This window comes from Pleurodeles waltl, chromosome 2_2, assembly GCF_031143425.1.
Source record: "Pleurodeles waltl isolate 20211129_DDA chromosome 2_2, aPleWal1.hap1.20221129, whole genome shotgun sequence".
NCBI classification, from domain to species: domain Eukaryota; kingdom Metazoa; phylum Chordata; class Amphibia; order Caudata; family Salamandridae; genus Pleurodeles; species Pleurodeles waltl.
In genome coordinates this window covers 873,547,500-873,563,993 of record NC_090439.1, presented here as the reverse complement: position 1 = coordinate 873,563,993, position 16,494 = coordinate 873,547,500, and the positions used below count along the sequence as shown (strand labels likewise).

Genomic DNA, 16,494 nt, shown 5'->3' with positions numbered 1-16,494 from the left:
GGTGACAACTACCATTTACACTAATTGAAAGGGCAGCCTTGTACAAGATGATGGCACTGCCCTGTCTGCTATACATGTTTCAGAACACCCCAGTGGTGATCCCTAAGGGAGTCTTTCAGAAAATCTATCAGGCCCTTAAATCGCTGTTGGGGAGGGGGGAAGGGAACCCCCCGTTTAGCGCTGAGGAAGCTTCAGAGGGGGATTTATGAGGGAGGACTGGCCATTCCAGACGTCCGGATGTACTACTGGGCGACCGAGCTAGTGGTGATCAACGAATGGGCCTTCACAGGTCCCGAGGAGCCAGCCTATAAGGTCGATAAGGCAGCGTTGAGTGCCTCGGGCTATGAGAGGGTCCTATATAGCCGGTGGAGGACCCGGGACCTACCGACTCACACCCTAATTGTGGTGTGAGCATGGAGAGGCAAGTCACTACCTGGGAGTGTGGGGGGTGCTGTTGGCTCGTGTCCCACTCTGGACTGGTGACTTCATGAAGGAAGTGAATGCGCTGCCCGTCACCGGTGATCGAAGAATTGGTTTAGAGGGATGGATTACTGTGCCACTGTTGGGGTCTCAGTATGTAAATCTGATAGATGGCTCAATAAACACCGCATGATTTCAGGACCATGGTCGATCCGCTTTTAACATAACACCCTGAGCCAAACATTACTTATCAATGGTCAACTTTTGCTGTAATCTGTGTAACAAATGCTCTTCTGGTATACTTCTGTCGATAGTTTTATCTAGGTACTGCACCAGATTATTCTTTGATTCTTTAAAAAAAAAAAAAAAAATCTTATAAAAAGAAAGAGGAAGGAGGTTTTCCAATTGAGGAAATAAAACAATTACTTTACCCTGGCCTCTCTCTCTGCCCTTATCAGCACTCGGCTGCTCAGTGGGGGAGTGGGAGTAAAACTGAGACACATCCTGTCATCCTCACAGCTTCTCTAGCAGAAAGTGGTGGGACTGGGACAGATCCTGGCTAGCCTTCATGTGCTTCTGCTTCGACATACCAGAAGGCTTAGAGCGCGAAAAGGGCTTGTCACAGGTACAAGTCCAACAGCAGGAAGGGGTTTATGCCCTTGACTTCGAGCAGAACTTGGGCAGTTTCTTAACATGTTTGGATACTACAGTTTCACTTCACATTCCTGGGTTACATTTGGATTAATGACGGCACACTCTTCACACAATTTGGGAGCCATGCCCCAAACGCCAGAGGCATACCTCGTGTGGATCTGTCACAAACATTTGTTTGCGACAGTCTAGGCAAGGTTTAAACTCTACAGCTTTTGGAGGGTGTGCACGCTGGGTTTAAAAAAAAAATAAAAAAAGGAAACGTTGTCAACTGACGAGAAAAAGTGAGAGTGAGCTCCAGATCAGGGTACCAAGGTGCAGAAAGAAAGAAACAGATGTTCGCGTACAGGAGTGGTTCTTTCATCTCTACAGGGGTTCAGACAGAACCAGGGGCCAATGGGAGTCCTAGATGTAAGTGAAAACATCAAACTATTGGCACCTTAGTGTCTAAATAGAAACTATATAGCAATACAGACCACAGTCAATTGCCTTTTACTCTCATTGTTGCTCCCAATACTTGAGTTGCGTATGGTACAGTTATAACACGTGGACACACAAATGACAGGATTAGGAAGGCTTCCATAGACCCTGTGGGTTGATTTGTTTCTGAAGCAGGCACTAGACCCAGCCACACAAGTGGGGTAGTATTTTTAGAGGAACAAGGGGGAGAACACTGGGTGGTCGTGATATTGTGGCTCCCTGCAGATTCAGGAAGTTTACATCGCAGAAATGCAAGAAAAGCAAGATTTTAGACAAAGCTTGAGGTTTGCCATACATTGTGGGTAAGAAAACATTGCTGGATCCACATGAGGCATACCACCATGGACTCCACTGGGTGTCTAATTTTCAGAAATATCTGGGATTGGTAGGCTTCTCTGGGTGGCCACAGAGCCCCAGCCCAAATACTGCAGCTACGCTACCCATTGCCAAATCAGGTAATGTTTGTGACAGGAAATATTGAGGGGTTCACATTATGTTTTGTGCCCTTTTTCTGTGTGGATGAGGTTTGAATGGGCTTCTGGGTAAACATAATCCTGGCGAGAGACATGCATGTCATGCCACCCTGGATTTCCTTTGGTGTTTAGTTTTCAAAAATGTTTGAGCATGGTAGGTTTTCCTGTGTGGCACTGAACTAGGGCTACCCATGTTGTAAAAAAGCAAGGACTCTGCTGGGTAAACTATGTCTCCAGTCATGTTTTGTGGTGTATTATGTTGCAGTTCCTAGGCCCAGACTAGGGTTCATTTTTATCAGGAGACATGTTGGAATACAGAATAGTAGAACATTTGTTAGTACCAACTAGATTTTTTTGCATTTGTGCCTTCAAAATGTAAGCCAGTGTTTAAGAATGAAATTCTGAAAAAGACCCTCTGAATCGTATGATAGTACAGGCATCCACAAATTCAGAGATGTACAAATAACCACTAGTCCTAAAGTTACTATCTAGTGTACATTTCAGAAATACATAGGTTTCCGTCTTATTTATTTTTCAGACTTTATATTTTACCATATGTATTGCTGTATGGTCAGTACCACTGGAAGCTACAGCTCAGTTGTTGGCTCTGGGCACCTCAGATTCTTCGATAACCTACAAACCCTATATATCTCCACAACTAGAAGGGTGTAGAGGACGTAACATTATATTGCTTTTGTAAATTCCTCTATCGTGAAAAAATGCTACAGATGAAAATGTCACAAAGGGCTTTTTTTCCAACTCATTTTCAATATTTTTTCATTTCAACCATTAGTTTCTTTGGTGAAAACTTGAAGGATCTACACAAGTAACCCCTTGCTGATTTCAGAATTTTGTCTCAGTTTCAAAAATGTATAGCTTTATAGGATCACACATGGACTTCACACCTATTTCCAATACAAACTGGAAGTAGGTTGAAAGCACAAACATTATGGAAAATGGTCTACCTTTTTGAAAAATGGCAAAAAATAAATTGTATTTTTTTAATTCTGTTTGCCGTGTTCTGAAAGCTGGAGCTGGAAAGATGTTGATTTTAGGACGCCAAACCTTTTGTTGATGCCATTCTTCTTGTTCAGCAGTTGTTCCCCATTTTTCACAAAATACCCCAAAAGTAGCTATAATCCTGCTATTTTCTTGGTCTCCTCTAGTGGAATCTGCAAACGCTGGTACCATTAAAATCCAAATTATGCTGAGAGAAAAAAGGACTCAAATTTGGCTTGGATAACTTATGTTGAAAAACAATTATAGCAGCATATGTGCAAAATATGGCAAATAGCACAAAAAAGGCTTAGCATTCCAGGGGGAAATGCTTAGCAGCGAATGGAGTTAAAAATCAAAGCAGAAGAGCAGGATATTAAAAGGACATCAAATCTGGCCAAAACATTCTGTCTAGTAGATTTTGGACTGTGGTATCTTCATATGAAACGCAAAGGACACCTTTTGCTTAGACTAGGTTTAAAAAAAATCAATGAGAGATCTATGAGGAATAGTTGGAAATGTTCCACCACTACCATGACAAACGCTGCTGGCAACAAATCTGAAACTGTTGGCTCTGATAGTAGGGACACAATGACTTCCTCTCAAAGGCTGGTTTAGAAACTCACATGAGTTCAAATTCTTGAAGATGTCGTGTTTATCAGCAAAGCTAAAGTTAAAGTTCAAAGCAGGGACAGGCTCAGATTGTAGCCCAAACCTGGGAGCACCACTCCTGCAAGCAATGGCATGACTCACGCTGATAAACGACTCAGCAACAGAAGGCAGATCAAAAGCTGACAATGTTGGCTGTATATCAAATATTTGTAACAATTGTCTGTCTTCAAATACTTGCTTGGGTTTTGCACCCAAAGAAGGAAAAACTGAACTGTTGTGGTTGGAGTTACTGGACAGGGTCCACATGCAAAACAGAATGGGCCTCGTGGTTCTTGCTTTATTTTTTTGTTTTTTTAGAAACTATATTTTTACTGATTGCCCAATCTCCAATTTGAGGAGGATGAGTGATGTCACTGGTGGCACAGAGAGACGACACAGAGGCCACGCATAGCTTTGCCACAAGCTTCCAGATTTGCCTTCGGATGCATAAGGTGACACAGACCCACACAACGCTCAGCCTCTAGGCACCACAGGCATGGAGCATGTGGGTATCAAGCTAAAATCTGCTGACTGCAACTTTAGACTTGAAACGCGGGGATTCTGGACGAAGCATCAATCATTTTTCCCTCCAAATTTGAAGAAAGGATATGGAAAATACAGAAAATAATGGCCTGGCACATTCTGAATCCCACTGCCTCAGGTGGGTGGAGTGAGTGGGGGGGGGGGGTGGGGGACAGGAACTGGCATCACCAGCACTGGCAGTACGTTCTGTTGAATCTATGGATTATGCTGCCCCAACACCACCTATGTCTGTGTTGATAAATTGCTTTATCATTCCTGAAGCTTACAAGGTGGCTGGGGGGATTTTACAATGATAAATGTGGAGGGCGGAATAACTGTTAAAATGTTCAAGCCCGTGTTTAAAATATTTCAGTAGAAGTACTTACAAAGGCAACAGCCATTTGAAAGGCTCTATTACCTCTGTCCGAAGAATGTTGAAATGAAATCAGTTGAGATGGAGATATGGAAATATATCTTCAACAGGATAAATTAATGGATCAAGCTTTTTAGCCAGGCTGCAAATGAAGAATGTTTTACGGTTGTAACATTCTCTGCAAGAAAATGTTCAGACTGAAACGCCAGCTATGTTTTCGGGGTGCTTGTGTGATATTAAACACCACATTGATGCCTGAGAAAAGAAAGTCTAACTTGGTAGGTTTCCTAATTTACAAAAAAAGTCAAATTGCAACCCGACCGCTAAAGGGTTGAGTTCAGCATAGCATAATTTGCACTTGCCCTTATTTTAATTTCTCAACATATATATTAATAGGGCATATGCTCATTTTTTATATCTTTTACATACAGAAAGTATCTATAGGTCCATTAACATTCCTCCAGCTCGTAGCTAGTCTCATCTTGGCTAGAATAAACACCAACCTAATTCACATAGGGCCATATGTACGAAAGCTTTTTCCCATATCCTCATAGGCATTTTTGCAAATTGTTTATTCCAACTCTGACTTTCATTTTTTGATACCGAATCTGGAACGTTCCCCCAGGTTGTTTGGCATACTAAATGTTCACGCATCCAACAGAAAAATACTTCTTGTTTTCTCCATCTATGTTAACTTTTTGAGACGTCCATATTTATTCTTTATAGGTGATGAACACACTATGATAAAATTATATTTAATTAATTTAAATCTGGATAATTCCTTAACCTGTATACATACCCTTTCAAGCTGCCATCTATCGCCATCTTCTTCTGCTTCGGTTGTTTAGATCTATCTTTGGTCTACTTTGACATTCGGGTGTCAATCAATATTGAACTTCCCTCACCCACCATTTCTACCACAGTCTTTTTAGTACACTGCATACTGGTGGCGCGTCAGGACAGCAGTTTGACCAGTCTCTGGATTATTTCATGATTCTGTCATTTTGCTAACCCTGAAATATTAGTACAGCAAACATTTCTCTTATGAAAGGGTAGTAAACTAGTCACTCGAGACTAGGTCGCCTAGAAGTCATTCCTGGGTTCAGTGAATCCCTAGCAACCCTAAAGAGGTATATTAAGGATATTTAGCTCCCCAACTTGAGCTTAAATCTGTAACTAACTTTACCATTCTATTCTTTTAATGTATGCCAGTAACAAGATACACATTATCACTGGCTACACATTTGCCTACAATTCAGTTCCTGGTGAAGACGTCTGTAAATTCTACAGCACAGCACACAACATGTTGTAGTTATGTTGTGCTGAGCATATTGTGGTTGTGCTGAGACACGATGACGCTGAAGATTCCACAAATCCTGTCCACACCTACTGCAATGGAGTTTTACTTTTACTACTAACAGTGGTATCCTGTACAGCCTGCCAACCAATTTGTCAACTTTAAAAATAAGGTGTCAACTACAGTTGTAGCCCCTGAAACATGCATGCAAGGGATAAGATCTACATTTCAAGCTTTTAATGTGGGTAAGTAGCGCTCTTCTGACGTTCTCTTCAAATAAAATATTTTCATTATGATACACCTGCATACCCAGATATTTAAATGTGTGCTGTTTCCTCTGCAGCAGCATTCTCAGTGGGTATAGCCAGTCACTGTAATAGTTGTGCAGGAGGTACGAGTTAGACCTAAGGGTGTGTATAGTACCTTGTAGCGTTTTTAAAATATAATAGCAGGTCACATGCTCACATTGAGACCATTGATTAATCAGGACTAGAGAAATTGCCTTATTTTGCAGAAGCGGACCAAGTAAGCAGGCTAAGGGTTTTATTACAAAAGCAAACTCTGTAGGTACAATGGACATCCCTTCTCTGCACCTCAAAGTTATCTGATATTTATTTGATTCTGGATATGCTCTTGTAACAATAACAGTGACATCTGTTCAGGATTTCAGGGCTGGAATTATTACACTCCAAGACCTTGTATCTTTTATCAGATGTTCCCACGACAGTCAAAACACTTTTTAGCATCACATGAGCGCAACGTAAATTCCTCTTCTGGCTATAGAACAGCCTGCTCAAATTTGACATGGTCACTCACTCTCAGACAAATGAGGTATTGGAGAGGGGGAGAACTTAATGTCAAGCAGCAGCTTAATCAAGACCTCAATAAGATTTCTAAGGGCAGGCACTACTCTTTTGATGTTCTTGTTCGGTCACATTACTTTCTTTATGATCTTCTGATGCTGGAGTAATTTGAAGGCATGACATGACATTCATACTGCAGCAGGCCTTCAGTTGTCATAGTTCTTCTCCTTTCTCATGTCACCTCCAGTTTAAATAGGCAGGACCTGTAAACGTTAATCATGGCACCCAGCACCATGCCAGTCCTCATCATTTTCCCCATGTCGGGAATCTGCAATGGTATGAAATGACTGGGATTTAGCTTTGCAAGGTGTTTGCTAGTCTAGCTCACCTTCAACACCCAAGACTCACAGAACACGGATTTAAGGTTAAGTAACTAATAATTATTTTAATAGACTTAACAATGTATGGGATTAAGCCATAACCCAGTGGTTAAGTCTGAAGAGGCCAAGTGCACCTTTCGAGAGACTCAGGCTGGAGTCAATTAGCAAGGGGCCCAACGGTTCTGTACCCTCAGCATCACCTCAACACTACAGAGTTGCAGGGCGACGATGGAAAGCACCCACATTTACTAACTCCAGCAACACTGGTACATTATTACACAACTAGTGTAATCCCATGTAATATAATCAATAATGCCTCCCAAGCTAGATAAAGAGACAAGAGCCATTTCTTAAATTCCAGAGCAGACACTACCCAAGAAGAGTCACACTTTGAGTGTACAGAGTCAGAGTGCTTCTATCACTATTGTTGTCATTCTTCAGTACAGAGGTCTTTGGGGCCTTCCCACCCGTTCAGATGCAGGACCGACCAAAGAGTGATCATACTCCTCACCACTGCGAATGGGGTTGTTACAGAGAACTTGCATTTTACCAGACAGAGAAAGGAACTGATTAAGGCAGACACAAAAACCAAAGAGCTAATGTGGCAAACCCAGAGGATTGACATTTTCTTAGATTTGTCTTGGGCAACCCAACAAAGGAGACAAGAACTTCAGTCTTTGAAAAAGGAACTGATCACCCTTGGACTGACCACCTCGCTCTGGCACCTCACCAGATTAAGGCCAGTAATGGACTGTACAATGCAGGTTATTACACAAGAGACAGCTGCCAGAGACTTTCTATTATTGTTACAGGATAGAGGTGCAGACGCCACAGTTCTAGGCCATATAAGGAGTTGGTCTGGGTGGTGTTTTCCATTTTTATTTATTATATTCAGGTTTGAGATACTGAGCTTCTTTCACAAAGGGGCAAGAGATTAGGGGCCAGATGTAGCAACTTCCGCATTTGCGATTCGGAAATTGCGAGTCTGTGCGACTCCGAATTGCAAATGCGGATGCAGAACGGTGTCTCAGACACCATCTGCGACTCGCTATGGGGTCGCAAAGACCCACCTCATAAATATTAATGAGGTGGGTCGCATTTTGCGACCCCATAGCGAGTCCCTGCACTCACAGGGATGGTGGCCTGCTGAAGTCAGCAGACCTCCATGTCTGTGACTGCTTTTTAAATAAAGCAGTTTTTTTTTTTTTTTTTGCAGCCCGTTTTTCTTAAAGGAAAACGAGTTGCAAAATAAAAAAAATAACGAAACCATTTGGTTTCGTTTATTCAGAGCAGGCAGTGGTCCATTGGACCACTGCCTGCTCTGAAAAAACCTTTTGGGCAACATTCACAAAGGGGAAGGGGTCCCCTGGGGTCCCCTTCCCTTTTGCGAATGAGTTACCACCAGTGTGACACTGGTGGTAACTGCAAATTATGATGCGAGTCGCAAATAGGAAGGGAACACCCCTTCCTATTTGCGAGTCGCATTCACAATTTCCGAGTCGGTACCGACTCGCAAATTGTGAATGTGCATCGCAGAAGGCTGTCTGCATGGCGCAAACTGCGATTTTCGCAGTTTGCACCATGCAAACAGCTTACTACATCTGGCCCTATGTGAGCCTTCTCAGTTGCTGCTTATGATTTTGGTATTACATAGTGTGGACAATAAATGATGGAATATGTTAACTCCCTTGCATCCTCCCCCTGTCTGTCCTCCTCTGCTTCTTTTAAGGGCACTGGGGGATTAGTTATCCTTAATTATGAAGGAACCCCGTTGTCAGACATCAGCCAGTGAAAAAAATGACCTTGCTTGCGAGTAGTGAATGAAAGCTATTCACTCAAAACATCTTTCCTATTTATTGGAGCCTGAGCCAATGTGTAACACAAGAATGTGACTACTTCACCATCTCTAGGCAGTGCTTAATTTGAGCCAATGGTTTCCAGTGGGGGGCACAGGCACTTATGTTTGACGGCTGGCACTTATTTTTCTGCATGAGGCATTTACTGTTAGCAAACAATGCGTATAGGAAAGATGGTGGAAGAGAAAAACAAAAAAGTGTCAGTAAGGGAGAAAGCAGCAAGAGTGAGCTGAAAGGGAAGGGAACGGCTGTAAATGGATTAAAGAGGCCTGAGACGGCTTTAGGATTATGCTGCCTCATTAGTCTATGCTCGCACATGTGGCTTGGCTTTGCAGTTCGGGCTGGACTGTTCCCATGGGGAACAGGGTCAAGACTGATTTGCATATGGCTGGGTCCAAACTGGGGAGCAAAAGAAAGATGGGTTAAACCCAAATCTGTGACTGGGGGTGAGTGTTTGAAAAGTTTCAGCACTCCATCCATCATCTTTTTGTGTTGCTAAAGTTGCCCTAGGTGGGAAGGGTATGCCCAGACGTGGATCCCGTGCTCACTGTGGCCAAGGGATTGAAGCTAGCCTGGCTGATTAAGGGCGATACCCTGAAACCGGTACCAGGATGGTTGTTTCCAGTCCAGGCAGAGTCTGGCAGGTCTGCCTGGACTGTTCCCATGGGGAACAGGGTCAAGATGGATTTGAATATGGCTGGGTTCAAAGTGGGGTGGCATGGTGAGCAAAAGAACAATGGATTAAACCCAGATCTGTGACTGGGGGGGCTGAGTGTTTGGAAAATGTCAGCACTCCGTCCATCATCCTTTTGTGTTGCACATTTAATTGCAGCAGCCGTGTGTTTCAAAGGTGAGTTTTGGGAACTGGCACGTTTTTAATTACAAATAAACCACTGCTTCTAGGTGTGCCATCTATGAAGGACTTCTTCAGCAGTGCATTGGCAGCCAGAAGCAGTCAACTCGAAGCACTCAGCAGGAAACGAAGGGTAGCACCACCTGTTGCGATTAAATTTGTTGTAGGACAAATCTACTTCTCAACATTGTAGTTTTTATGGCAGAGAAGGTGTTTTCTAGTGGGCACGAGCACAAAGTTCCAATACCCTTACATAAAAAATTCTAGAGCAGCAGCCAGTGAGTTCGCCTTAATGTACTGCAGGGGTCGAGGGACAGTAGCCCGAAAAATTGACTAAGTGTGACATGAAAAATACTTTTATTGGAAGCTTTATAGTTCTAAGAGAAAACGCCACCGTGGCATCTCCATCTAGAATTAACAGCAATTGCGAAGTCAAACTTAGTATGTTTCATCTCACTGTGGTCTAACCTAAAAGAGGCAGGTTGAGGAAATAAAAATACAATATTTAGAGAAAATCCCAACACTGTCTCTACCTCACCTAGGTTGGAAGTGAAACCTGGGAAGGTAAGGGTAACAGAGGCCCCTTCGAAACATAGTGAGTTGTGATCACTGGGTCTAAAAGTGTATGTTCAAAAATAAAAAAATATAAAATACAGGAATAGTATTCTACCAGTCACAGAATGTAAGTAAGATAAAAGAACATCACAGTGAAACTTTAAAAACACGCTGGCTCTAGAGTGCCTCAAAACTGTGCGCCAGAGGATTCTTGAACCAGAAGCTAGACTTTTTCCTAGATGATGACTCAGTGGTCACAGATCCTCCTCAGGACATTCATCCTCCTCAGATGTATAAGATGAGCAGCATCAACATGGGTTACAATAAGCCTCCGTTATCTGTTGCTAGCACAAGCAGACCCCATCACAGTACGTACACATATGTTCTACAAACAAGGTTGTTGTATTCAACTACGTTATCTAGGTACCTTTAACTAACATGAACTGGAGGATGACATATGGTTGGGATTCAGTGACCGGGTACAGTATCCTTTGGATGGCATGCCCCACAAGTGTTTTGATGCCGACAGAAACACTGTGTGATGCACTTACTGGTGTAGTACGTGAGGCAGTAGGGTGATTAAGGGCTAAGTGGGATACTTTCTAAGAGAAGTGAGCCGAATGTGAGTAGGAACACACTCCTCCGCAAGTCTCAAAAAATATTCTTAAACCAACCTGCATACACTGATACTATATCTTAGCGGCCCACAGTTTGCTGATCTGGGATAGATTGGTCACTATAACGCCCTGCCAGGGTATTTATTTGGTAAACTAACCGCTGTAAAGGTTGGATGGGAACATTTAATATATGTTAGTCTTACTTGAAGTCTTAATGAAAATACTTTTTAATACTTCTATGTCCCATCTAGCAGCAGTGCATACGTGAGCTACATGGTATACAGGTTTCCTGACTAGGGCCTTCAGGTGACCTGTTCCATATGATCCACCTGGCCACAGGAAGTCTCAGTTTCAAGACTTTCTAGACTGGAGGATGCTCTGAAAGATGCCAGGCACGTGCAAGAGCAGGTGCGAAATCTGTGGCAGTCACATCAAGCAAGGACCCCCGGGCTCATACCGTGGTTGCCTCGCTGTCAGGGGAGGAAAGTCAGAAGCAAGCAGCTGCCTAGAAAATCCAGCTTCAGCCTTTTCCTGGCTCTTTTCTGCAGGTGACTCTCCCATTTCAACGCTCATAAAATAGCTCATATTTGTGGCCTCTCACTGACAAGGGAAAGAAAGTGCCTGCTGTCCTGTTAGTAGTGGGACGGGGTGGATAATTGTAGTAAAACTAACGAATAAACGAAAACATTTAAATATATTAAAAAGTGAAAGTGCTGGTCGAGTATCAAGTGTATTCTATTAAGGCACTGCGTTCTATTGGCATTCACAAAAAAAATGATCAGCACCTCAGACTTGCTTAAACAGCACAAATCTGTTCTGATCACTCTTAGGTAAACACACTAATTATATAGCTTTCATAATCAATAACATGAGCTATAAACTTTAGGAAGATAGTCCCACAACCAAGTCTTTGTACCAATATACAAGGACTGTGCCGTTGTGGCCCCATTAACATGTGGCAAACACACATACAGATATTTGCTTGTGGCACACTTGATGATAATAAAAAAATAATTTACAAAAGTCTAGGATCATCCAGATCACTAACGATTACAAGTGGATTTCTTTCATGTTAGGAATTAATAAGAGTTGAAAAGACAGCTTTTTATGGGCCCTGCGGAAAGAAAGATGATCATCCAAGAGCTATTGGAAAAGTAGTCCAACGACTAGGCTAGTCTTAGGCGCCCTGTCCAAGTTTGCACAACACACAGTACAGTGCGCTCTATTACAGTGAATGTGCTACTGTCTTCACTTCAATGAGAGAAGTAAGATCCCCTGGTAGACAGGAGCAATGACTGACAGCACCTGCCTGCAGTTGGATGTCTTGGGGCCTCCATCCTCCAGAGTTCCTGGCTTAGAAAGGTGCCATGATAGTGCACCACAAAATGGTGGCACACTGTCAGTGTACCTTCTAGTGGCCTATTTGCCTCTGCAATCTTACCATAATATGCCCCAGATGTACATTGAACTCTCTCATGCCCTCAATGCAGGTGAGGGAACATCCTCTGAAGATGGCGCTATCAATATTACAGAAGGGGCTGCACAAGCGTCTGCGAACTCTTCTATAATACCACTCTGCCCTGGGTAGAAGGTGTGGGTGCATAAACTGGGCGCGTATGCCTGTTGCACCTCAGGCACTATGTGTAATATGTTGCCTGGTAAGAAAAGCAGTGTCCACATATACAAGACTGACACAGAGGAAAGGCCAGATCTAGCTGAGGACGATCTAATTTATAGCGCTAGAAGTTAAATTGCAAGTAGAGAGGGAAAGTGCAACACACAAAAAAAGGGATTTAAAGATGACTTGCTTGAAAATAGGAAGCAAATGAGGAGTAACAGAGAATCAAGAGATGTGAGCCTGTTATAGAGTGAAAAAGATAAAGAAAGCACCATACTGAAATCTCTGGGATGTGGTGTGAGATGAACAGTGCTTCTGCATTCACATTCTATTTCTCTACATACACAAGCAGATTCTAATGAGAGCGCATAACTACATTAACTACTGTGGACCACCACATGGACCACTGAGGATCAGGATTGCTCCTATGGTTGATGGTTTAGTGGTGCATGGTGGTGAGTGCTTCATCAAAGAATAACCAGTGCTCATAAGGTATAAGCAGAGATACAGTTCACACTAACGTGCATTTCTACACTTTATCTGGTACATCAAGTAATGCAAATATCTGCATCCTATGTGAGAAATATGCAGAAAATGCTTCTGTGCCTAACATTTGGAACTAATAAATGACGTTTCTATGGGGTGTGGTTTATTCTATTCATAAAAAATATATGTAAATCAAGCCACTAGCATATGCACAAAGAATATATTAAAACGTTTCTTAATTTCTGTAACTACAATTTAAGATTAGTTAATATGCTGTAATGTATAGACATGTAGTGGTCACCACACACAAAATGTGTGCATGCATCCACATTTATACAAAAAACTACAGTTAGTAAAACAGCTCAATATATCTCCACTCGAACATTCTATTTTAAATATCTGTGCTGGAGAAAGTGTCTTAAATAGGAAATATTAAGGAAGCAGACATTTTTCAGGTTTTCTTTCATTTTACAGTCTGCACAGACCTTGCAACATGTTTCAATAATATTATAAAAATAAAAGGTTGATTGGTGAAATGCCAATATTGGAATACCCGAGCATAACATTCAGTTTCATAAAATGTTTTACACAAACTTTAATCTAAAGGACAGATGTTTAAAACTGAAATTAGCATTTAAATTACGGATATTTAATAACTCACAAACTCTTGATGATGAAGTCACTGTTTGATTACATGGTGTTGGAATTATGGAGCTGAGCTATGACGTATCTCTCTCTCTCTCTCTCTCTCTCTCTCTCTCTCTCTCTCTCTCTCTCTCTCTCTCTCTCTCTCTCTCTCTCTCTCTCTCTCTCTCTCTCTCTCAGCTAAATGAAAAGGCATTTGACAACTGGCCACAGGCTACTAAAAGTACTACGTTTTACTGCAACTAATTAACTTCAGTGGAACATGCTGGGAAATTGTTCTTTGGGGGCGGGGGCTAAAATATGGCCACATGTGCGGCGATTGGATATTGGTATTACAAAGTCTGAGCTCCTTAAATAGCCATTCTCATTACAAGGAGAGGTTAATTACACTGCTGCCTGGTCATTTATCCAACAATATATCGTTTACAGGCATTTTCGTTTGATCAAACAACTGATGGATGTTTCCTTGTACTGCACTTAATCTTTCTGGCATCAATTGCTGGCAATTGTCACTTGCTCAATGTTTGTGAGGTATTTGATGTTATGCTAACAAGGATGATCTCTGCAGGGCACACATTTGAAAAAAATAACTTTTTCAGAAATATATTCACATTAATCCAACTATAAACTTGTAAAAGTGCAGTGTGAGTAGATGGATCACAGTTCGTATTCTATTCTACAAGAAGCATGTTACACAATAAGTTACACCAAAACCGAAAAAAGTGGGTAACACATTGGCATCGTAGCGCTTTTACAAACACAAAGCAATTCGAACTCTTGCAAACAATGAACTGACCAAAATTTGCTAACAACTTTTCCTTAAAGGGAAAGGTGTAGCTGTGAAATACCTGGCTTCAGTCCGCTGTATGGCTCGTACTCATGCTCCAGTCCACACACTATGATTTTCATGATCCTGTGGACTGCACTACTGTCCAACCGGAGATCAATGGGACCCACAATGAGGCGCTTCGTGGACATCTCTTGGATGCCGTCCAACTCTTCAGGCCTGCCCATGGACAGGTCCGGCTGATTTATAGAACCTAAAAAGGGGTATGAAGAATAGTACGTTAAATAGTTTATCTAGTTCATAAAGCGCATGGACTTCTTTCCCCAGTAGTTTCTACAGGACACTTGACGTTTACCTGAAAATGTAATATTACTGAAAACAATTTGCAATTAAGTATATATATATTATACTATTTTAAGTCCTAAAAATACCACTCTCATATGTTGACCTGAATAGTCAGCAGAATAATTTCTGTGTCATTCCCAAAAAAATGTAGGTCTGCATAATTTTTTTGCAAAAAAAAAAATGGAATGCTCCCCGCAGAAGAGTGCAGTCTAAAAACTGTAAGTTAGAAACGGAATGGGACAGGCAACTGTGCTGAAAAAAAAAAAAGTTATGGTCAAGATGAAGCTGGTGGATATAGTGCTCAGCTTATGCTGTCAAATGTGATGTTCCTAGGTTCCCAGGAGCCACATTATCTTTCAGAACTTGAAATATGCATTTTTCAATTAAGAAATGGTCTTTAAAACCAGAAAACTGCAGTTTGTTTTTTTTATTTCAGGAGGCAGAGCATCTTTTGCATAACGCAGTGTACCTTGAAAGTGTAAAGTACATGCACAAATCACTTCTCCCACAGTTGTTCTGGGATACCTTTGTCTCTGTGAAGGAATATATTTATATACTCACTTGTGATTATGTGCGCGCTTACACACACGCGCGTTTATTATCCTGAGGAAAAACTATCCGGCCCGGTGTGCAGATCTAGCTATTGCTGGGGGTGGGTGGAGGTGTTGGGGGCTAGGAGGGCCCAGCGGTGGTCTTATAAATCCTCTCATTCCTTCATACAGAAGGAAGCCAAATTGGTGGAAAGTATTGTAGTTATTTTTATGGGAAGACTCCGGATATTTCCTCATGCTTCTGGAAACGAAAATACAATGCCATTGTGTTCATCAATAGTTGTTTTTTGCTTACAGCAGCTGTTTTAGTTCCGCTGGGTTTTATGATATTTTAACGTTCCCGCAAGAAATGTATGGCTTTATACGAAACTCCGTTGTCCTTGGAAAAATCAATAAAAATATCCAACAGAGATGAATTGTAGTAAAGTATGCAGCGCCTCGAGCTAAGCGCTCTGGCGGCATGTTCCTCATTTCCTATCTTCTGGAAATAAAAGCTCAGAGCACGGGTACCGCCTCAAGTATGTGGTACACAGCACCTTCCAATGAGTGGAACATTAATCCGTGCATGTAACCAAAGAAATATACAATATAGGTGGGAAAGCACCCCCCTGCTGTACACTATAAGCATATTACACGTCATCAAGGGGTTCAGGGTCCATACAGAGCATAAGGCCGAGAGTAGAGTTCCGTTTCCGCGGTAGCCTAAAATACCCTTTCAAGGGGGGGGGGGGGGGTCAGGCAGTGTTTTATTCCTTATAATACAGGGTCACACAGTTACTCTTCACTCAAAAAGTTAAAATCCTTTAATTTGCTCCTTTGTTTGAAACACAGAGTATGGTTGCATGCAGAGTAAAATGCAGAATCTGCAGAGCAAAATTAAACACATACATTTGCCGTTAGTCATTTCTTACAGAAACATAATATAAAAAGCTTAAAATGACTGTAGTTCAGAATGTGTGGAACGTGTTGAGACATTCCTGCTTTCGTGTAATGAACTCTAGCCCTGCAAAAAATGCATACAACATACTTCCATACATGTCTCCTTTCAGGTCCAGAAGGCCTAAAAAGCTCCCATCTATCGTTTATAGAGAAGCTGTAGATTTGTTACACGGCCTGCCTTTCACACCGTGTACTA

General features: G+C 41.9%; 1 protein-coding gene across 3 annotated transcripts in view; it reads right to left on the bottom strand.

Annotated features, from left to right (window-relative positions):
* The window catches only part of VPS13B (vacuolar protein sorting 13 homolog B), a 2,423,697-nt gene that overhangs the window by 1,994,691 nt on the left and 412,512 nt on the right, over positions 1 to 16,494 (bottom strand). For all 3 annotated transcript variants that reach the window (XM_069220546.1, XM_069220545.1, XM_069220547.1), the window contains exon 13: positions 14,525 to 14,716. In XM_069220546.1, coding sequence (XP_069076647.1) covers positions 14,525 to 14,716 — 192 coding nt within the window. The remainder of the gene's footprint in view (positions 1 to 14,524; positions 14,717 to 16,494) is intronic.